Below are 22,962 nucleotides of genomic sequence, written 5' to 3'. Positions count from 1 at the left end.
GGTCCTGTTATATCTGATCATAAAACAATAACTGGGTATGTGGGCTGTAAAATAAAATCATTTTACTCAGCATTTTTATTGGTAACCCTTATACACTTGACAATGTAAATTTCACTTACATGACAAAACTGATATAGGAGAAAGAATTATTACCTTCACTTCAGTAAGTAAACTAAACCATTGAAATAAATTGTTCTGGATGGATCAGCTGACATCATCAGGTTTACTGAGTGAAGGAGCGTCTGTTCTGAAACAAGAGAATAAACATCAGCTCGCAGTTTGACAAGTGACGCTCGTTAAGGAAACACTTCAGAAAGGAGAAGTCCTTTAGGGCCAGACAGTGTCGGGTCGTGATGACGCACGGGAGGGGTCTGATGCTGGAGTGAGGAGTGGGGTGATGGGGGTAAAGGAGGAGTGAAGGTGGGCGGAGGAGGAACCAGTGAGTCATTTGCTGCTCCGCGCTCTACACACGAGGAGGAGACTCGGGAGCACCTGCGGGATGTGTCCGTGATGGAGAGGAGCGCGCTGGGCTCGTCCCCTCGGCAGAACCGCACCGTCCCCCCGGAGCGCGTCAACGGCCACGGCTCCATGTGCGGCTCCGGAGAGCGGCTGTCGCGCTGTGAGGATCGAGCTGAAAGTTGGGTAAGTGGGGGAACATCTTTTTGATTTCACACCTTTAAGTGAGGCTTTTACGAAGTGGATCGTGAATGGTTTTTTCTGTCTCTTTATACTTCCTATGCTGTGCGTGTAGCGGAGAGGCTTGATGGATTTTTTTTTACAGAATTTAAGCCTCATCCAAGGATGAATTGTCCAGAAAAAGCCAAAACTGATGTTGATTTAATTTATATTTCAAATCTATCTTTGGGTTTTAAACTAAAAACATCAAGAATTGTCCAATCTGGAGTTGCCTGTAAAATTCTAACACTGGACTGCACTAATCTATAAATAGATGTTTTTATACTAAGCTTTTCCTGTTGCTTCAAAATCTCTCCGTGGTTTATTAATCCCCAAAATCATGATAGATGATCATAAACAGAGAAAATGCACTATGAGGTCACAATTGAGCTTAACAAGTGTCTACAAGCAGCACCCGTCTCTGTCATTTCACTAAGGTGGGTGTCCTTTTCTGTCAGGGAGACCTGAGTTGTGCAGCTGAGAGTTACCCCAACACACCAGAGAAGAGACTGAGATTACATCTAAGCCACAATGGATGTTTTCTCCTGACCAATTACAAAATTGCCGACACAGAGAGGCTGCCCTCCACATCAATGTGGACACCCTCTGCTGCAGCTGCACATCCAAACACTGTTCACTGTCTGCCTGGAGAACAGCCAAGATCACGCAACCCTGTCTACGCAGATTAATAAGCCATATGAGACGAATTGTGATTTTTGAATATGGGCTATACAAATACAATAGCCCATCATTGATGGATTGACTATTGTGTAGTTGAGGACATCTAATTAATAGCGAATTAAAAAGTAAGCGAAGATCGATAGTGTTCATGCCAGTGAGCAAACTACGCTCCTGCTCCCCGCTGCCCTTCTGTACGTCTGTCCTCTCTCTGGGCAACCCCCACTTCTAATGGGTGATACCCTGTATGCATATTAAACAGATCGGTGCTGGAGAAGGACCAGTGTGCCACCTGGATCTATATCCATCCAAGCTGAAATCCCATAATCCTCAAGCTCATACTGCAGTTTAGTGAAATCAATGGGTCTTTTTTGATGAAACAGACAAGAGGATAAACATGATGATTAATAAGCAATTCAATTCCAACTCCCAGACTCTAATGTAATTGAGTCACAGAGGAGCCACAAGTATCATATCTTCATCCTACCACCACTGCAGGTAACTTTATCTTTTCAACAGTGCAAAGTAATGATGATGTAATGAGTTCCTGTTATGCCCCTGTGGATAAACATGTAACTCTTACTTTCATAATTAACTTAAAGGCATCAGCCCCCCACCCCTATCCTCTACTTGTGGGGGTGGAAGAAGCTCTCAGGTGCTGCTTTACGATGGCTGCTGCATGCAGGCTCTGTCACGCCTTGCCAGCTCATACACATAACGCTCACAACCGAAATGTTAAATAGCTGTACATCCCGCGTGGAGCAGGGGTTTGTGGGCCGCAGAGGAAAAGGTCACCAATTGGTTAATATTGTGAAACAATGGAGGGGGGGAAGGGGCTAAAGACGGGAGGGGACTGCATAATGCCTCTGCAAACGCCGACGTCTTTACATAGTCTTTTGCATTGTTTTTGTAGATAGATGGATAGAAGAGAGGTAAAAGAAGAAAAGAGGGCAACTCAGATGAACTTTTAATAAATAAAGCAGCTTAGCAAAATCCCCAAAACCATCAACATGGACGCACTACTTTTACTAGCTCCATCTAATCTACATTCAGTTAAGCAACATCCACATTACAAATGCCACTAATCTGCACAGACAGGATTTATTCCACATCTGTCGAAGTGAAGGAGTTTGCTTGGCACTAAGACATTGTTTTGAAGTCTAAGGAAGAAGCATTCGAAATGAAATCAATTCAATGCATCAGAGTCGGAGGGATAAACTCAATGGCATCACTTAGAAATTCAACTGAGCATCTCAGTCTCTCATTTGACTGATCTTATATATAAACACACTGTAGGAGCCCATTAACCTGGCTTGACATATGTTAATGGTGCAGTAAGGATTTTTGGGAAATATTCACATTCCCTGTCAGAGTTGATGAGACTGTTGATCCCACTCTCATGTCCGATGTGGACCAATGTTAAAAGTTAAAAAAAATGTTTGGAAAAATGCGATTAAAATAAGATAAAATGTCAAGACTGACTCATGAATGGTTGAGTGGGTGGATCTGACCCTCTCCGCTTTCAACCTCCCCTGATCGCTCCGACTCCAAATGGGAGAAAGCAGCTTTCGTATCTGGCTTATTTTAGCTGTATTTTTTTATTTTGTATAATGGGAAGAAGTGGAAATGCGTTGACTATGGTCTTCTTTGATTATTATGCACAAAAAATAATTCAAGACATAAACTACACCCTATGTCTCGGCCATTGGTCAGCACATTTTGTTAATCTAGCTAGTCTTTGTCCCCTTTCTGCAGTATTTAGTCATGTCAAATTTAACTGTGTATTGATTTGACCTCCAGCTGCGTTGAGGCTGTAGTGTGATATTTTTTTGTCTAAAGAGAGATTACGTGAGGTTAGACTCGTCTCGGTGAAGGTCAAATGAAGATCTTATTCGCACCACATTTTACACTGTCGATTTTTTCTCTAGCTATTCTGATTTGGCTGGATGCCGTGTAGAGTCTAAGTTGTGCTACGTTTCTCGGACAATTCAGTGAAACAGGCAACTGGTCAGTCCTGCTATCAGTTTCCTTATTCCTCAACATCACATTGTGTTCAGTCAATAAACAGGATGAGGCTGCATGCGGTCACATTGATCTGACAGCAACTGTGACTCAGTCGTTGTCTTTTACCCACATCTATCCACTCAGTCTCGATGGGTCTGAGTCCATCAAACGTGGAAGAGAAAAAACACTTATAAGGATTAATGCCGTTGTGTTTTCATGTATGAGATGGATGAGCCAATTCTTTTAAAGCAGATTATTTTGTCTCTCTTTTCAAAGGCACTGGACTTTGTTGCTGTAACCATCTTGCTGTGTTCACGCTGAAAATGCCCCCCTGCGCTCGACTGGAGGAAGCTGCCGACTGGTCACCAACCATCCAACCCAGAAAAGTAGTTTCTCGCTCCAACAACATTATTGGAGTATTGTTTTGATAACATTAACTTTAATTTTGTGCCCGAGCTGCAGTTTTTGGTTCGGAGAACAGGCAAGGGTTTGTCCAGATGTGAATCCAACAATCTATGCCATCATACAACTTTCAGAGCAGCTGCATAATACATTTAAACATTTTCTGGATTGATTCACTGATTTCAGCCTTCTAGGTTTTGTGTGCATAGATTATACTTCTTTCTCAGTGTTTTTGCATGTGTCCTGTAGTTTTATTTTCCTTGATGCATCTCTAATGTAATGCCTCATTTGCCAGAGGCAGCTTTTTTCAAGTTTTGTTTTGACAAAACTGACTTAATGTGAGCATTCCTTTAATGGCTTTTATGAGAATTCCCTGATGACCCCTTTCTGCTGTGGTGAACTGAGCTAGGTGTGTGTATCGGCCTACCTTTGCTGCACAGAACAGTGTCAAGCATCATTGTAGAATTGGAGCAGATGGTTCCTGTCATGGACATCATGACCCCAGCTCCTCTGACACAGAACTGCTCCAACTGCAGCAACGTTTTCGTCCCGGAGCTCAACATTGTCAAGGCTGTGACTCTGGGCTTGATCCTTGGTGTCCTCATTGTGTTTGGAATTGTGGGAAACATCCTGGTAATCCTCTCTGTAGTTTGTCACCGACACCTGCGGACGGTCACACATTATTTTATAGTTAATCTGGCCGTGGCCGATTTGCTGCTGAGCTCCACTGTACTACCCTTCTCTGCCCTTTTTGAGATCCTGGATCGTTGGGTTTTCGGACGGGTCTTCTGTAATGTGTGGGCAGCTGTGGATGTGCTCTGCTGCACGGCCTCCATCATGAGCCTCTGTGTGATCTCTGTGGACCGCTACATTGGAGTCAGTTATCCTCTGCGTTATCCAGCCATCATGACAAAACGCAGGGCTCTGCTGGCGGTGATGGTGCTGTGGGTGCTATCTATCATCATATCTATCGGACCTTTGTTTGGCTGGAAAGAGCCTGCTCCGGAGGACGAGTCCGTCTGCAAGATCACAGAGGAGCCTGCCTACGCCATCTTCTCTGCTGTGGGCTCCTTCTACCTCCCTCTCACCATCATACTGGCCATGTACTGTCGGGTCTATGTGGTCGCTCGCAGAGAGAGCCAGGGCCTGAGGGAGGGCCACAAGACTGAGAAGTCCCATTCGGAGCGGGTGATACTCAGGATACACAGAGGCAACACGACTGTGTCGGAGGCCGAGGCCCTTCGCAGCCGCACTCACTTTGCACTGCGACTGCTCAAGTTCTCACGTGAGAAGAAAGCTGCAAAGACCTTGGGCATCGTGGTGGGCTGCTTCGTGCTATGCTGGATGCCCTTTTTCCTGGTGCTACCCATAGGTGAGTATCACCATGTTTATATTATATGTGATTCTTGATTGAGCAATATGGTGTTCAAGAAATCTGTAGCATTTGTCAGAACACAATAGTGAACAAAGCATACGGCTCATATGACCATCATTTGAATAAGCCTACTCTGTATGACTTGTGTTTACAGTGGTATGGAATTGGTTCTGTGTTTGCTTTGAGTTAGATCACAGGATAGATATCACACATCTGATAATTATGAAGGGTTGGTTATCTTAGCTTGGCACCAAGACTGAAAACCATAGACCATATATAAGGATGGACAACATGGCAGTTCCCAAAAAAGGAAGCTAAATGCTGGCTGCAGTATAGGACATAAACCCCTGCCCCCTACATAATAGTGAATGGGACATGGGCCAAACTAAAAAGACACAATACAGGTAGAAGACAGTAGAGACAGATCAAAGTGAGATGTTCCACCGACAGTCTATAGGCTAAAGCTCAGTTAAGCAAACTGTCCCCTGAGTCAAGCCTAATATATCTCTTGGCTAAAAATACACATTTCGTAAATTGTAAAATTTCACAAATTAACAGCACGTTCATAAATGCACTTACACATATATAAATCAGAAAGCTTTCTAAGTTTTGCATTAATTAATTTCTTCCGATCTTGTCTTCAACGTATGCCGCTGACAGGTTTTTTAAGTGCTGGCTAATTTAATTGAATGACTGTTCTGTGGTAGCACACTGAAGCTACTACCATTCAGAGACTGGATGCTTGGCCGTTGAGTGGCCTCTCGAGCAAAGCGTAGTAAACGCTTTGACTCATCCAGGTAGACGTCTTATAAATAGGCTCAATGAATCGTTCAGATCCGTGACGGGCTCCAGTGCTCCCCTGTCTGTAAACATAACCACAGGATTTCAGCCCCGTATATATTTTTAAACTAAGACCCTTGAACAAAGCATCAAGCCGTTACTCTGACCCTTCCCCTCTCTCCTCTGTCGGTGACTCACTTCGATGTCTGTCATGGGATGACAGAGCAAACACATCAAACTGCTGTTGGACCATGATGTTCCCCTCAAGAACACTACCCAGCCTGATAGAGACAAGCGGGGGGGGGGGGGGGGTGAATGACACAGCTTGCCAACCACACTAGCAATTTATACGTTGGTGTCAATGTGGAGGGAATGAGAGAAGGAAATCTGAACCAAGTACATATGAGCTAGGGGTAAAACGTCAAAAATCCCTCTGGGTATTTATTTATTCCATGCTCTCATGCTTGTAAATATAGACGCTACCATTCGGCCGAGTTCTTTCCTGAGTGGAGAAATGATGAAAAGCCTCAGCTTACCAATGCTCCCTCACTAATGCTGGTGTCGGGCTGCATGCCGCTGCCTCGTATGTCTGCGGACAATGACAGGTTTAGCAGTGAATCAGGGGTTTGACATGTATAGCACCGGATAACTCACGATTTTCTTGTTTGGTTTATTGGAGTACACAGTACTTTGCCATTAGAGAAAAACAAATCATTGGAAATTGATCATTTAAATCAATCTCATAAAGACTGGTTGACATTTTAGTAGTTCTTATCAGAGACTATAATAAAACATGAAGCTATTACACTTATGTTTGACTGCCCTTATGCCGTAAGATTTTAAAACACTGACCATAACCCTGAACTGTTTATTTGTTCCTGTCCTCTCTTTTGCATCACTATCAACTAAAGGTATAGGAATTACCCAGAAATAGAGCAACACCTCTGATAACCCTAGATGATTTTACCTATTTTAATAAAGCTTGGATCTGGCCCTTAATCCTGCATCTACATCAACATTTAATTTGTTCTTCACAGGCCTTGACCCCACCCCTCTACCACGTTTTGTCCAAATAGGTTGTGTATTTGTTGCGTAATCCTGCTAACAAATAAACAAACAAACAGATAGGGAGTTAACAAATATATATGAACTTGGTACCAAAAAAAACAAATTATGTTGCTCTAAAATGAAATTAGCATTAAGATGTTTAAAAGTTGCAACAGACAGGTTTTTCCCACTAGTTCCTCTCCCATGAATGTATCATTTTGTTGCTGTTTGATCAAAAGACCTACAATCAAAAAGATCCAACAGACTTGGACATGGTTCCAGAATGGTCATGTAACGTTCACAACCCCGAAGTTATATATGGTTTTACCTAGAGGTAGCATTGCAAAACTGAAGTTACACAGTTTCTATGTGACAGTGCTTTATTGACTGTGGACACAATAATCACATTTATCCAACAGTTGCAATAGCTCTCTCTTTTTGGCTCAAAAGTGATTGTGTCAAGGCTACCTGCAGTTTTTTGGCACCGCTTGGGAATGAAACAAATGAGCGGCACAGTCAGGCACAAAATCATTTTCTCTCAAACTCCTGCACCTCGTCTATCTATCCATCCATCTCTATATCATGGTCTCATTTTTCCAAAGCCCACGTTTGAATGTCTCCAGCAGCTCGTCCAATAAAGGATTTCACGAGACAAGAATCTCCCCCATCGTACCTCCGAAGATAGATGACAGACAAGCTAAGATAGATAGATTCATAGATATATTGCAGCCATTTAATTATTTTAATGTTTCACTGGCAGCCACAGGATATGTGAAGATTCACAACAGGCCTGCATGTAATGTGCCCGTCAAGCCACTTTCTCTGCTTCTTCATCAAGGATCCCGCTCACACTCTGTGGACGCTTCCTCTAATCAAAAGCAGCACAATTTATGGAGACAATTTTAACAATACTTTCAACCTTGGAGGCAAGGGAGCTTTGGTTAGTGGGAACTGGATAAATCAATTAAAGATGAATGGTCTTAAGTGGACGTTAATGAGATGAGTGACATGTTTCTCTCTGTAGATGCAGATGTAGCATTTATTTCATATGGAGCAGATAGTCAAAAAAGGAATCGGATCTGAAAAAATGAACTCAAACTGTTCTATTGGTTCATCACTTTTTTTTTTTATTCCGACTTAAATATCTAAAATAGCTGTTGGATTGTCTGTTTTTTTTTGTATGCTCATGGCCCCCAGAGGTTGAATCCTGGTGTCTTTAGGGATCCATCAACGGCACCACCAGAACATCAACGTTTTTGTCTTGCCTTATTCTATAGTAAAGTACTCACACCTCTGAGTACAGCCTCCTTATAAAACCATATTTAAATACACCAGATCTAGATTGTCGAGTATAGTGAAGTGTTTGAGTCCACAAAACACTTTTGGAGTCTCAGGGGTAAACAGTCTAGCAATGATATTAGTGATACATGTCTTGGACACTTGGATGACACCACACAAGCAGTATGGAGGCATTTGGTGTTTTTTCTGTTCTTTTATTTCGTCTGAAGAAGGGCTCACCATGCCACCATGTTAACATTTGGCTTAAATCTGTTGCATTTTCTCTTCAGACCCTTAATTTCTGACATATCATTTCATGTTTCAGTCATACCTGACTTGTGTATTTGATGTTCCTTCAGGCTCCATATTCCCTGCATACAGACCTTCTGACACAGTGTTCAAGATCACCTTCTGGCTCGGTTACTTCAACAGCTGCATCAACCCCATCATCTACCCGTGCTCCAACCAGGAGTATAAGAAAGCTTTCCAGAGTTTACTTGGAGGTCGCTGTTTGAGAAGGACTCCCAGACCACAGCATCAACATCTGGGTGCAGGTCAGAGTCAACCACAAGGTCACAGCAAGCCCCTCACGCTGAGCCCAGACAGCAGGGTGGCTCCCTGTCAGCTCAGCCCCTCCTCTTCCATGGCCTTGTCCAGGACCCCTTCCTCCAAGGACAGCAGGGACTGGAGGGTCTTTCCTGGAGGCTCCACGAGTGGCTCGGGCCCGGCCACGGCGGGCAGGGCTAAAGTGGCCAAACTCTGCAGCAAAAGCTTCCACCGAACCTGCTGCTGCATCCTCAGCAGCGGGACCCCACCGCAGGAGTCAGACTGTGCCCAGCCCCCCCCTGCCGGAAACCTTCCCACCATTAAAATCCACCAACTGTCCTTGTCAGAAAAAGGAGAGTCTGTGTAACCGCTGTAATCCTTCATCCATTAGTAACGACTCCTCTTTCAAGGTCACAGAGGAGAACATATATCCTTTTTGTCCTGTTGACATCACAACTGCTGCTTTGACATTTTACATTTTTAATGTCACTGCCTTGATATCATTCTGTGATTTTTGCTTGATGTGAGAAAATCTTCCAAAGAAATATCATAAGCACTATACTGTATGTTTCCTCTTGAAGAGGAAGGAGTTCTTAAAGACAAACTACTGCAACACACAGCTTATCACTGAACTAAAAATGTCTTCTTTTAAATCATAATGGCAGAGCCACTATCTAATCAGTTTTTGGAAACGACCCTTTAAGCACTAGCTTTTTCCTGAAAAGGACCAAGATATTCCTGGATGTTTACATGTTTATATCACAGAGGAGCCATTTTAAATGTACACAAATGTTTTATATATTGCATGATTTCACCAAATGTTACAAAAAGTGCTGGTCTGTGTGCTCCCGTCGTTTGCATATAACGCTGTTCCTGAGACGCTGTGTGCTTCCATGTCACATTTCAATAAATTTGTATGACAGATTCCTAACAAGGGATTCATGGGCTTATTTAAAACAAACCTCTTTGCGGGTGTTTCATTATTTTCCGTGAGGGGGCTGATTCACTAAATATACAGCCCCTCCAAACTTTCTCGTTCGTCCGTCCACGTTCCCACAGTTACCTCCGAGCAGTGCCAGATGGATGTCTTAATGTACCGGAATTTTAACTGACCTTGTGGTCGCTGACCTCAATCCTGACCGGCCCCCAAGCCTCTTAAAAAATCCTCTAGATTTAGAGATGTCAGATGTGAGTTAAGTAACAGTCTGAGACATTCTTCTCTCAGGCCGCACACTGTGTTTTCTGTCATTTTAAGTCACCATCCGCGCTCGGCGCACGCAGAGTCTTTATCACGACCTCCCTAAAGATCTGTGCTGTGTTTGCAAGTGCAAAAAAAGGGCGAACTGAGCGTGTTCACTGTGAGTTCAAGACTGCAGTGTCTCTCTGTGTACGCAGATGCTTCAAAGGGCAAGAGGACAACCTCTAGCAGCCGTATTGATTTATTTTCCCTTGGCTACACCCTCTGTAGTACCCAGATGTACTCCCTTTGTGACTCTGGGAGAGAGGGGCATAGAGTCAACATCATTAAACCAACATCCTCCTTCAGCGCATTAAGTTCAGGGGTAGAAGTGAATTCGACAGCTCTCCCATGGGGGGGCAGTGCGCTGTGCTTTGTCTGGATCTGCGACTGGTGTGTGTGTGAACCTGTAAATCACTCCATCTGTGCACGAATGCCATTAGAAGAGGAGCTAAAGCCGCCGCAGCAATAAACTACAGATGGCCCAGACAAGCTAATTCACCCATCCCTCTATTGTCTGTGCTCACCCGTCCCTCTACATGGGCTGCAAATACCTATGCACCAAGTTTCATCAAGATATATCATCTTTCGAATGCAATCGCTGTAATGAATCCCATAATCTGATCTGCAGCCCTGCAAGAGGCAGGTATAGACTGAAGCAGAGCAAGAACAGCGCTCCCGTGTTTCACTAGCATTCCCTGATTTCATCCTGCAGCCTGATTTTATGTAATAACAGTGAGATTCTAAGTGTATAATCGACACCTCCTCTGTATAATTGTGTGATGCATTTGTTCTGATGGACGGAAACTGAACCCACAATTCCTGATTCTCCACAGTCACATTTTTTAGGCGCTTTCATTTCTTTGAGTTTGATCCCTCACAGTTACTTCTCCATAGGAGGGAGAAAGAAAGGAAGAAAGATGGTTATCACTAAGCTTTACAACCATCACTGTAAATCACCACAGAATAACAACACGTTTTTGTAAGTATAACAGTACCTATTATGATACATCTGAAAGTAGGGATACATGATAAATAATAAAAACAGTAATTAACCAAAAGGAAAAAAATACATATATTTTGTTTTATACATTTTCCTATATATCATATATAGTTTTTCTGTGTGAGTGCACTTTTTCTGTTTTTCTGTTTGTGAAGCACTTTGCCAACTTGTTTTTTGAAAAGTGCTATATAAATAAAGTGTATCATTATTTATTAGATATAAAAATGAAAAAAGGGAAAGGAGGGATACGTAATTACGTTTGCTTTAGGTATTTTTGCATTAGGTTTGGTTGGAGGAGTATCCCAAAGTAAAGCCTGTATATAGGCTTTTTTATTTCTATATGTTTGTTTTCTGTATCTTTTTCCATATTTTATCAAACAGTTTCTAAACCTGTGATTTAAAAACTCAATTTTTGAAGTTTTCTCCATTCCCGATTTCTTTAACTTGAGGTGCCTCTGGTTTCAGCATGTTATTTGTTACCTGCTTAAGATTCTACACATTCACATTCGATCATAAATGTACACAGTCATAAACGCGTGCTCACGATGATGCTGAAGTGACGACAGATCACCTCTCTGAGGACTCTTACTAAAGTGGTGTCTGTGTCACAGTTGATTGAAAGCACTGCTGGTGACTCATGTTGGAACTCTTCCCCAGAGAGGATTCATTTTAGCTGAGTCGTCCCGACGCTTTGTTCCCTCTTGTCTTTCTAAAGCTCTTGTCAGTGGACGTTGACATTGTAGGATTCCCCCTCTCTGGTTTCATCAGTGCACTCATCATATTAACTCCTAATTGTACAAGTATCAAACAGCCAGGGGAGCTTCATTCCAACTAATCACGAAACTTCTGTTGATGTGTGCACTCACTGTGATGTAGTCCTTCTCTCCATCAGTTCATTTTACCGGAGGAGTCCCCCACAGATGAAGTGACTAAAGCGGTGGAACAACAGAATGTTCCTCTGTGGCCCGAGGCTCCACGTCACGACTCTGTGCCTCCACCTAGTGTCTCTCTGCATTCACCCCGTCCACAACTTGGATGATACTTTATTCTGACAAATCATTTTAATGATCTGCTCATAAATGCTGACATTCTTAAGAAGGGGGGGATTGCGAAAATCTGTTTCTTTACTTAACTTCTAATGAACTAATTCCAATTAATTGCTTATGTGATCCAAGAGAATCTTTTAATGAGGGATGGAGGAAGTAGGAGTAGTTTTGCCACAATGTAAAAATACTCACTTGAAAGTCATTGACAATTTCACTAGAAGAAGTGTTGACACATATGTAAGAGAATCGCTTCATTTAGGTCTGGAAATGTCTTTTGAGAAAAATAGTTCAACATAGAAATTCTTCTATGTACTTCTAAACAAAACATTAAATGAATGTGTTGGAAATATGCCAAAGTTGCAGTAGGATCAAATTGAAAATGCAAGAGCAAGTACCTCTGTAATACTACTTGAGACCAGTACTTGAGTAAATGTACTTTTTAATCCTGCTGTTAAAAAGTTGTGTAGTGGGGTGCATATGTAAAACGTATTACCTCTGTGTTCTCCTAAACAATCCACAGATTACATTTTTTTTCCAGGAATGTTTTCTATTCAACAATAATCACAGGATAAAATGTTTCATTTAAATTCTCTATGGTATAACAGTTTGCATTAAAACAAGTTGCTTTAGTTTAATTTTTTTATTATTTTAATCCACTGAAGTCAACACAGATAGGGTCAAATGCTGACGGGACCAACGATTTCCCCCCAAAACCCTTGTAACCTACAAAACATACACTTCTGAGAGAGTATCACACTTGCAGGGAGAGGGGAAACAACAGTGCTGAACATTACAACTCAACAACCATCACCATGAAACACCCCCAAATGTCCATCACTTCACATTATAGCTTGGCATACAAAACCTACACTTGACAAGGCAATGAGGAAGAGAGAATCCAGTGTCTTACAGTACTGACGACCCGTGGTTTCGGTGAATATAGTTAACGACCTGGAGTGGCTCTGGTGTCTTAGCGGGTAAGGAAAGAACAACTGGATATAATTCATTCACGACACTAACAGCGAGAACAGTGGACACACTATCTGCACACTGTGAGGGATTTCATACACATACTGGAGCATTTTTCATCAGGTCTCGAAAGATCGCTGTTCCACTTCCTTACAGAGGCCTTCATAGATAGTGTGCTGTCAATATCTTACAGAGGAGGCAAGCAAGGAGTTCAACTCAACAAACATCCAAACACAAACAAAAAAGTTGCAAGCTCACATATAGGTTTACCATTTAGTGCAAAAACAAATTCTGGGAATTCTAGTTAAGGTTGGCTCGTACCCTGGCTGCTGTTATTACAAAGCTTACACCACTGTTGTTTGTGTGTGTGTGCGTGTGTGGACATCATCTGCACGTATACAGCGATGGTCTAATAGCACCAGGTGCAGAGAGGTTGTCTGCAAATCCAGCTTCATCTTAGTGCCCGTCTGCATTCTCAACAATATACGCCGCTCTGATTATTGGAAGCTTGCCCTGACAACCTTTTCACAAACATGAGGAAAACAATAAAATGGGGTGAGGGTGGAGGGTTTCATGATTCTCAGACAAAATATAATGTGCAGCCATTTTTCCTCCCTATTCCCATATTCAGGCTGAAACTAAATTAGTGGTTTAACTCTAAAATACCCTTTCTTATCCTTTCAGTGCATTCAGCATAATCAAAAAAACACAACTTCATAAAAACATAAAACATCAATTTTAAACAAAAATAAAGAAATGAAGAAAGTGCAACTATAACATCAAAAGGAAGACCAGAGTGAATTTATCAGCTCACATTGCAAACGTCAGAGATGTAAAAACAATAGTCTAGGGTCTAATCCTTCATTAGCATTTTGGAGATTTTTGTATTAACGATGTCACATTTTACTACCTGAACAGCAGAGGAGCCATGTTACAACACGGAGAGTGGAGTTTTTACTTTCAGATACCATTCTTGTTCATATCTTGGAAAGAAGCAAGAAGAGAAACTATAAACAAGTGTTTCTTAGTTGCCTGATCGTGGAATCGAGCGCTTCTTAGATCAAGTTTTTTGTAAACGTCCTGAGCCTAGGGAGACAATCGACAGCTCAAACGTGTACAGCAAAAAATTATACAACAAATGCAAACAAATGTAAACAAATTACCTCCATCAATAATCATGCTTTAAAAAAGCTGTGTCAATTCACTTGATCTTTCCTCAAAGACTGTGGAATATGGCAGGAAAGACAAAACAAAATGGAATAATGCTTTCTTTTCTTTTCTTTTTTTTGAACGAGGTGAAGCGGTGGTAGTGTGTGAATAAGAATGGATGTAGTGATTATGGGTGGAGTGCAGAGGGGCAGGAGTCAGAGGTGACCAGGTGTCATGTGACAGCGGCCTCTTCTCCTGTGTGGCCCTGCACTCAGTCCTGGAAGGACATTAGCCGAGGTTGGTGATGTTGGCTTTTCCACCAGGGGGAGCCACGATGCGCTGAGTGCTGCGACGAGGGATGTTGTCGTCAACTTGGGCACCTAAGAAAAACATTAAGATAGAGTACGATATAACTTCAAACTTCTAGTTACGACAGAGGACAACGGAACCTGTGCTTTGACTCGACTCACCTGACAGGCTGAATCCAGACTGGTGAAGGTTGCGCATCGGCTGTTGAGTAGTCGGCTGTTGCGGCTGCTGCTGCTTGGCAGGGGAGGTCTTCACCGAGGACACTGTGGACAGGACCTTGGGAGACAGTGTCACCTCGCACACCGGCCCGTCGTAGTGGCCCCTGGGAACTCCTCGCAACTCTGTGAGCTACACATGCAGGAAGATTCATCAGACCAAGAGCTCCTTATGCTGAAGCTGTTTAGTTCCTCTGCATGATGGCGTCGGCTCGGACTCACCCTGCTGCGAGCCTTTATCCTCTTGTACACGTTGTCAGGGAAAGGTTTGCGGCTGATGTAGCGCCCACAGCCTTCAGTGGTGTGAAGGTTGCCCTCTTCCAACACAATCTTGCCCTGGCTGATCACCACAGAAGGACCTCCACGCAGCTCTGTGCCCTCGAAGATGTTGTACTCCACAGCCTGAAAGATGAACACATAGTGTGTCTTATTACGTGTAACAGAAATTATCGTTTGTCTGATGCATTGTGATATAAATATGTTCAATAAAACAGAAGGCTGGTTTAAATGTATTTTCATAAATATTTGACAAAGCTATAGCCACTCATCTGATGGTTTCTGTTTTACCTGGTCCAACGGGACACTGTTTACTGTAATTTACATTTAAAAAATCTAGAACAAATTACATTATATAAGATTATACTTGCAATCCCTCAGAATAGGTTTACTTTTTAAGTGTTAATTTAAAAGTAAAATTTTTTTTTAAATAACTCTTACTTCCTCTGATTAGCTGCTCCAGATATTTGGAACAGTTCACCATGTATAATTAAGTGTTCCACTTTGTGTAGACATATTTAAGGGTAAGGTCAAGGCCCACTTGTTTTCACAGGCCTTACTTCTCTTCATGTTGTGAAATCATACAACACTTTAGTCAACTCTGGTTGTATTAAATAACAGTACAATAAACTTTGAAGCTACATTTCACCTGCATTCTGTATTTTATGTTATGTTAGTTAATATTTTGTTGCTATTGTAGTAAAGTGTTAAAACATTAAACTGCTACCATGCCTCTCTTCTTTACAGAGCTGCCGTAGAGTTATAATATGAAAAGTGATTCTACGTAACTTTTCATATTATAAAGTGCCTAACCCTAACCCTAACCCCACTACATATAGTTTCAAGAATAAAGTCCCAACATGTGACTGACCGAGTTATGATTCTTAGCTGAGATGATCTTGGTGACATCTGGGTCCCACAGCACGAGGTCAGCGTCAGACCCCACAGCGATGTGGCCCTTGCGGGGGTACAGGTTGAAGATCTTGGCTGCGTTTGTGCTGGTCACTGCCACAAACTGGTTCTCATCCATCTTGCCAGTCACCTTTTGGGGACAGGAGAAGTGATCACATACAAGCATCTCAACAAACACAAAAGGTGTACAGGGTAATTTGCTCTACAGTTCTTCGTGATAGAACTTTTTGGAATGTGAGAAATTAGCTCACCACACATTTGTCCCAGATTAGGGACATCCTCTCCTCGGTGCCGTTGGTGCCCTCGGGGATCAGGGTGAAGTCATCTTTTCCTACTGCACGCTGAGAAGTCTGGAAAGTGCAGTGAGCACTGCCAGTCACCTGCAAGTCCCCACTAGATAGGAAAGAAAGAAAATTAAGGATAACCTTAAACGATAACAGTACCATCTTTGACCAATAACTCAAGACAGAAGTGAGACACACAGTTTGCAAAAAAAGTGCCACTTTAAGTTCCACTTCAGCATCCCTTCTCCACAAAGGACATCTCCTAATGAGATGTCACAAAAATAGCTAAAGCTGGGTAAAAATAAAATGCTTCTTAAAACCGTCACACATGTCAAACTATGTTCCTGCCATTTTTAGGTCCTGTCACAGAGCGCCTACCATGATAACAAGGAGTTGAGGTAGTCGGGGGTGGTGGGATCAGGGCTGAGTGGTGGAGAGGTGACATAGGTTGCTGCCTTGGCCCAGTTCTTGCTCCAGTAATGGGAACCATCTGTGCCCAAACTGGCAGATATGGGCTCTCCGTAAACCACGGCACCTATGGGAGACGACAGGCTGATGTCAGTGTGAAGTAAGAAGTGTGTCGGGACAGTGAGAAAGTTCAAGATGTTTCTTCTTACCCCTCTTCCTGGCGAGAGCAATGACATCAGCGGCGCTCTTGCTCATCACCTTGGTGATGTAGAGGGGGCAGTTGGTCTGATTGGCTACGGTGACAGAGCGATTGACTGCCTCAGCCTCGACCTGAAGACACGTACAGTCAGATTCATCATCACCGCTCCAGCTTTCTCTTTTCTTCTTTAGCTACAGATCTCTGACTCACCTCCTCTGGGCGGCTGAGCACGTGACCTTCAGGGCCAGTGATCCCCAGATCCAAAATACGACGCTGCTCCTGAATCATCCCAACATAAACAGTATGAGCTCAAATTTAAAATGAAATAATACAAATAAAACTGAACCAACTTTGTCAGTAGGTTTGTTACCTCTGCAATGATGTCTCCGTTCTCAGCATGCACCTGTGCAATGGCTCCGAGATCCCTGATGACACTGAACACCTCGTAGATCTAAAGAAAATATAAGATACGCTCATCAGCTCAGAGGTTAGGTATCCACAGCAAAGACATTTAAAAGCCTAGATAACATATATGATCATTGCTCCCATATTCACAGACGGTTGACAGAGCAGAGATCCCACCAATATTGGCCCGAAGCAAAGCATACCTGAGAGTCAGAAAGTTGGAAAACATCCTTATAGGCCAAATAGACCAGGAAAGAGTTGACACCTGAAGACAGAAAATGTTTGAGAGAGAACAGCCAGAGGTGGAATAAAGAGAGAAAGAGAGGGGTAACCCAGAGGGAAAGAGAAAAGTTAAATCAAAGGGATACAAAAATGACAGAGCGGTAAATTCGATTTACTGTTTAATGATTCACTCAGTGAGGATGTGTTGATGTATCCCCCATGCAGTGCCTAACAAACCCTTTCTACTGTAGCCGTACAAGCAGCAGGTAAGTCAGTGATTTCAAACTGCATGTGGAGAGGTAGGCCATTGCCCACATACCATGATCCTTCACCAGGGCCTCCATGTCCTCCTGAGTGCCCTTGTTCCAGTCAGGGATGTCCACATGCAGAGAGTAGTCACAGCAGGACTTGCTGTCAGCCCACTCCCTCCACTGCTTGAAGGCAGCAACCAGACTGACGCCAGGCTCCGGCAACACATGGTCGACTACGTAACACAAACAAACAGGTTAGATTTAATGTGCATAAACCGACTGCTTAATTAAATCATATGCTTGACGGCTTGGACGTCTGCAGTGTTATAAACCCTACAAGAGGGTTTACTGTGCTTTTAAACCAGTTGAAAACCTGTGGAAATCTGTCTGATATGATACGTACCGATCATGGTCGTTCCCCCAGCCAGGGCCGCCCGGGTGCCCTGGTAGAAGTCATCTGCCGCCACCATGCCTCGGTCGGGCATCTGGAACCGGGTGTGCACGTCAATACCCCCAGGAATCACCATTTTCCCATGAGCCTCTATGATCTTAACTCCCCCAGGAACAATGAGGTTGTCTCCGATTTGCCTGAAAAATGAGAAACCCACAAATTACTCAAGAGAACATGATCAACACTAAAGCGACTTTCAGACATGCGCTGAAGTCCAGACATTTTCCAGAGAGGCTAAATGTAAAAAGGCAAATGTCTGAGTCAGTTGCTCCAGGCATTTTCTGGAACTTTACCTGCCAGCCCCCTGATAAAATGCACGTACAGTTTCTGAGTGAGCCTCTGTGAGAATACAACAGGAAAGTTGGGCGAGTGGGTATTTTGAAAGCGTTTTTAAAGTGTGACTAACGCAAAACAGAAATAAAGAGGTCTCTACCCTGGAAAGACAACAGGAGCCAGGAGCCAACTTGAGTTGCTAATATAAAAACTTAGTTAATCTTAACAATGAATCTTTAAATTGAACTTACTTGATGACTCCATCTTCCATGTAGATGTCAGCCAAGAAGGATTGGTCATCGTTCACGATCTTTGCTCCTTTGATGAGGAGACGATCGCTCTGAAACAACGAGACAACATTCACATTCAGCATAGAAATAATCTTTCAGTGATAGTTATCCTATGTGATTTCTTCACATATAATAGATATGTCATTTTAAGAGAGGAAGCGATTCTTGATCAAAACCTTCAGATAGAGTGGCGAGTGGCACATGAGCTCCACCTGTATGAGATGAAAGAAGAGTGAAGTGCGTCGGCCTACTTCTCCTACAGGCTTCCTGAGGTCTCTGAGGACACTACAGAGAGCTAACGAAGACACAAGTGTTTTACTGCAGCACTCACTCTGTTTCTCATGTTCATGATGGGTGGACGCAGACTGAAGGAATGCATAATGTATACAAGTCATGGCTGACTGGCCTGATCTCTCAGGCCATTACTCTCCTATAATGGGATCATATCACCTTGTGTCCTCTCTGTACCTGAGTGCTCAGTGATGAGTGCGCTGAGGTCGTCACATTCCTTAGATCAGACAGGCTTTCATTTTGAAAAAATAGCTGTAGTCGTAAACTCCCTAAGTGTATATAAGAGAACATAGAGGATATATAGACCTACACAGGTTTCTGCTGTAAAAATAGATCCTGTAAAGTCCAATTATAAAAAAAAAATGTATGTACTGAGTTAAGGGCTAAGCGTCAAGCAGCGGAGGCTATTCTATAAACGGAAGTAAGGATACTGAATGTGGTGCGTGCACACACAATTTAATAATTGGTTGATAAAATCAATGAAGTCTATTACACGGCTGCAACTAACAATTATTTTCAATATCAATGAATGATTAATAATGTTTTTTAATTAACCGATTTATCATTAAGTCTGTTACAAATGTAAAAGAAATGCCCATCACAACGTTCATCGACAAACATGACGTTGTCAAAAAAACATTCAACCAAAAGCCCAAATATCAAATTTATAAATTTACTATGATAATGGACAAAGGAAAGCATTAATCAGAGTTGATTAGATATTTATTCAAAGTTTGTGGTTGAAAAAATTACTCCATTACCAAAATAGTTAATTATTTTACTGTTGATTAATCGACTAATCTTTTCGGCTCTAATTCTTTACAACTGTCCTGCAACAGATCTTACTTTCATGAAGGTTATTTTTTTCACTATTTGTTTAAATGTATTCAGGCAGGTACGAATTCTTTCAACTTCCTTTTGGAGGATGTAATTAGTAGTGCTGTTTATACTTCTTTGCATCTGCTCTTAAACAGGATTGATAAATTCAAGAAAAGGTCAACAGGGACTTGTTGTAGATACTTCAGGGACGCCTCTTCTAAGATCTGAAGAAGCATGAAGGAGCCTCTGAGATGTGAGGTCCAACGTCTTCAGGTATCTACAACTCAGTCCTGCTGCCCTTGATTCTTCTTCTTGTGGACAACAATGAGCTGGATGTCAGACATCTTTACAGACAGGATGAACGAAATAAGGGGAACGCTTCATTGTCATCTTGACTCACAGAATATAATACATTTCCAGAATTATCATCGTTGCGTTGACGAACTGCTCGGCTGGGGATTTTTGTTCACACTCATTTAATGCATTCTTTACTTTTTGGTTAAAATGGTCTATAAAACATTAAAAGTCAGCAACCAAACAATCTCCACAATAATACACACAAAGAAGTGTGCTCAGTTGTTTAAACTGATCTAAACAATTCATTAATGTAATTATAATTTGTGCAATTATGCTTATTAATGAATTAACAGTCTACATGTGTAAAAGAGGACATCCTTGACACAAATACAGTAACTATTATTCAGGGTTACATCTTGGTGTTTGTGAAAATGTCTGCAGTGAGTGAAACGATGTGTTTCATTCCTCCCTGGTGAGAGGTGTGTGACTGTGTGTGTCTGGGGGCCTGAGGCTCCTGCTGTCTGCATGTTGTGTCTGTGATGTCAGGGCTGCATGTTTGCGACCCTGCCTTGACCTGTGACATGTGACAACTACCCTCATGACTGTGTGAACAGAACCAGACCAGCACACTTCACAAGACCGCTCTGTGCCATCCAATGATCCCAGTTACAGCGGCTGCTGAGATGTGTCTGAACTATCTGGTTATAGCAGCTGCATGATGAAAGCTTAGAGGGAAAAAACATGGTTTGGATGGGTGCTGTCCAATGACCTACTTTACCAAAGAGGGGCTTACTTCTAATAACCATCACGGCATCTCTACTGTCGATGCTGTGCTTTCTGGTTCAAAGGCTGCAGCACGCACACACACACATACACACTTGACAGATCCTCAAATCACACGATCAGGGTTAAATATCAGAGCTGGTCCTGGCTGCAGGATTGGGAGAGGATGGGGAAAGGGGGGAAAGGGCTGAAGGAGGCACGAGAAACCGAGAGCCTGGAGGATGAGGAGATGGCAGTAAAGTGCAGGAATACGAGGACTCCACCCTTGGAGATGGAGATGAGCAGAGCACCGATGTGAGAGCTAATTATGAAGAAAAGTAATATCCACACTTTAAACAGAGGGATGCAGTGCGTGTGTCATTGTTCGTGCCATGCTGTCAGTGTGGGGATCTGCTGCTGCTTCTGCTGCTGGGGACAGGCTCGGTGGAGATGAATGGAAACCTCAGCTAATCACTGGCTAGCTGCTGCTCTAATCTTGAGGCGTTGCACGTTCAATTTCAATCCACCGAATGATACATTTGATAATTATTAAACCCCAAAGTGATCCGACAACACTCACTGTGATTCTTGGGATGTTCTTCTTTCCTTGGTAACCCGACATTTTAGCACCGCTGTCCCCTACCGCTCGCTCGGCTAACGCTAGCTAGCTCGCCTGGAAAAGCTCAGCTGCCCCTGAAAGGATGAATGGATGCTGCTGCTTGTTGGCCGGTCGACGCCCCGGGCGGCTCCCGACGACAGTGAGCTAGGTTAACACAGAACAGCCCGACAAATGATCCTCGGTGAGCAGGTGTGCGGTCGCCTGAGAGAGCTTTGTTTGAATGTGCAGCTGGAGAAGGTCCCTGAAGACAGTACAGCCACCAAGACGAGAAGGGCCACAGAGGTACCGCGCATGCGCACTGCCCCGCCCTGCACAGCGCCAGGCTCCTCTGGTGTGAGATGAAAACAGGTTTAACACTTTATATAAAGTCTCTGGTTCAACATCATCCCTTCATCTTACTTACTGCGTCTACAGGCTCCTGATCACTGCGACAATTACATCCTGATCACTAAACAATTACATCCTGACAGCTGAACCAGCGCGGAGAAATGAATATAATTTAATATAACAAAATTTAAATGAATTTAAATTAAATTAAATTAAATACAAAAATTAAATAAAAAAATTAAATTTATAATTAAAATAAAAAACTGCGTGTGCACATCCTGCGCAGAAGCCCATTGCGCACATCCTGCGCAGAAGCCCATTGCGCACATCCTGCGCAGACACCTACTGCACACATCCTGCGCAGAAGCCCATTGCGTGTGTGTTTGTGTCATTCTATGCTGCTTTTGATAAACACTTTTGATAAAATATTTTCTACTAACTACATATATTGCACAGCCTTACTTAAAAGTTACCTTTATATTTTTATATTTTAGATACTGGATGATTTAACACGCTTTAAAAACCTATTGTTAGAGAATAACTGTTGCTTGTTTCCATGTGATGTCCTGAGGCTGCCCCCTGCTGGCTGCTGGGTTCCTCTGCTGCTTCTGCTTGGTTTGTGCAGGTTGTGCATAAAAGAAAATCTTTATAATCCTTCAAGGCCAATTTGATGTACAACCAGCAACCAGTGCACGACCAAAATAAACCAATATATACAATGTCAATAAAACACAATATAAAAACCCTATAGACTAAGTAGCAGGGAAAAATTTGCTTTTAATTAATTAATTGATAAGTCGTCTTACAGAAAATTACCTGTCAACTATTTAGATATTCTAGAAACATTCTACTTTTAATTTCCTGTTGTGTTTCTAATAATTATTAATGTTGGTCACATTTCCTTGATAAATGTGTGGAGGTTTTATTACCTCTGTTAAGGACTTTTTTGTTTTCATCTCTGATTTGTCAGTCAACAGGTTTATGTAATAAACTACTGGACCAATAACCACACAACTTGGTAGAAGGAAGCTGCATGGATCAGAGATGAACCTATAAGGCTCTGTTGATCTCTACTGAGTGCCAGTCTACTGAATGAATCTGGAATCTTCTCTCAAAAAACCTCCCCCCCCCCATAGGGTTTGTAGTGTGAAGCTAATGTGGTG

At 42.6% G+C, this 22,962-nt stretch overlaps 2 protein-coding genes across 2 annotated transcripts; one reads left to right on the top strand and one right to left on the bottom strand.

The window, feature by feature from the left end:
- The first annotated feature begins 4,039 nt into the window (after nucleotides 1–4,039).
- Nucleotides 4,040–9,674, top strand: adra1aa (adrenoceptor alpha 1Aa). The gene is made up of 2 exons (XM_062382023.1): nucleotides 4,040–5,131; nucleotides 8,599–9,674. Exons 1-2 carry the CDS (start codon nucleotides 4,234–4,236, stop codon nucleotides 9,150–9,152), a joined length of 1,452 nt encoding a protein of 483 aa, XP_062238007.1. The 5' UTR covers nucleotides 4,040–4,233; the 3' UTR covers nucleotides 9,153–9,674.
- Nucleotides 9,675–14,310: 4,636 nt separating this feature from the next.
- On the bottom strand, nucleotides 14,311–21,746 carry dpysl2a (dihydropyrimidinase like 2a). Its single transcript, XM_062384886.1, has 14 exons — nucleotides 21,434–21,746; nucleotides 18,646–18,734; nucleotides 18,074–18,258; nucleotides 17,739–17,903; nucleotides 17,401–17,462; nucleotides 17,163–17,243; nucleotides 17,003–17,071; nucleotides 16,803–16,923; nucleotides 16,564–16,720; nucleotides 16,153–16,294; nucleotides 15,861–16,031; nucleotides 14,936–15,115; nucleotides 14,660–14,846; nucleotides 14,311–14,569 (listed from the first exon to the last, which is right to left on the bottom strand). The coding sequence occupies exons 1-14, from the start codon at nucleotides 21,473–21,475 to the stop codon at nucleotides 14,478–14,480; spliced, it is 1,743 nt and encodes a 580-aa protein (XP_062240870.1). The 5' UTR covers nucleotides 21,476–21,746; the 3' UTR covers nucleotides 14,311–14,477.
- Between the last annotated feature and the right edge of the window lie 1,216 nt (nucleotides 21,747–22,962).

Source organism: Platichthys flesus, chromosome 3 (genome assembly GCF_949316205.1).
Source record: "Platichthys flesus chromosome 3, fPlaFle2.1, whole genome shotgun sequence".
NCBI classification, from domain to species: Eukaryota; Metazoa; Chordata; class Actinopteri; order Pleuronectiformes; family Pleuronectidae; genus Platichthys; species Platichthys flesus.
The sequence above is the reverse complement of the archived record's forward strand: the minus strand, read 5'-3'. Positions and strand labels throughout refer to the sequence as shown.

Bases quoted from the DNA above. Each gene is read 5' to 3' on its own strand.
- adra1aa (XM_062382023.1), top strand. From the start codon at position 4,234: ATGGTTCCTGTCATGGACATCATGACCCCAGCTCCTCTGACACAGAAC. The intron at 5,132-8,598 runs GTGAGTATCACC...ATGTTCCTTCAG, and splicing joins TTTCCTGGTGCTACCCATAG to GCTCCATATTCCCTGCATAC.
- dpysl2a (XM_062384886.1), bottom strand. From the start codon at position 21,475: ATGTCGGGTTACCAAGGAAAGAAGAACATCCCAAGAATCACA. The intron at 15,116-15,860 runs GTCAGTCACATG...TTCATCTTTCAG, and splicing joins CAGCTAAGAATCATAACTCG to GCTGTGGAGTACAACATCTT. The intron at 14,570-14,659 runs GTGAGTCGAGTC...TGTTTTTCTTAG, and splicing joins GTCTGGATTCAGCCTGTCAG to GTGCCCAAGTTGACGACAAC.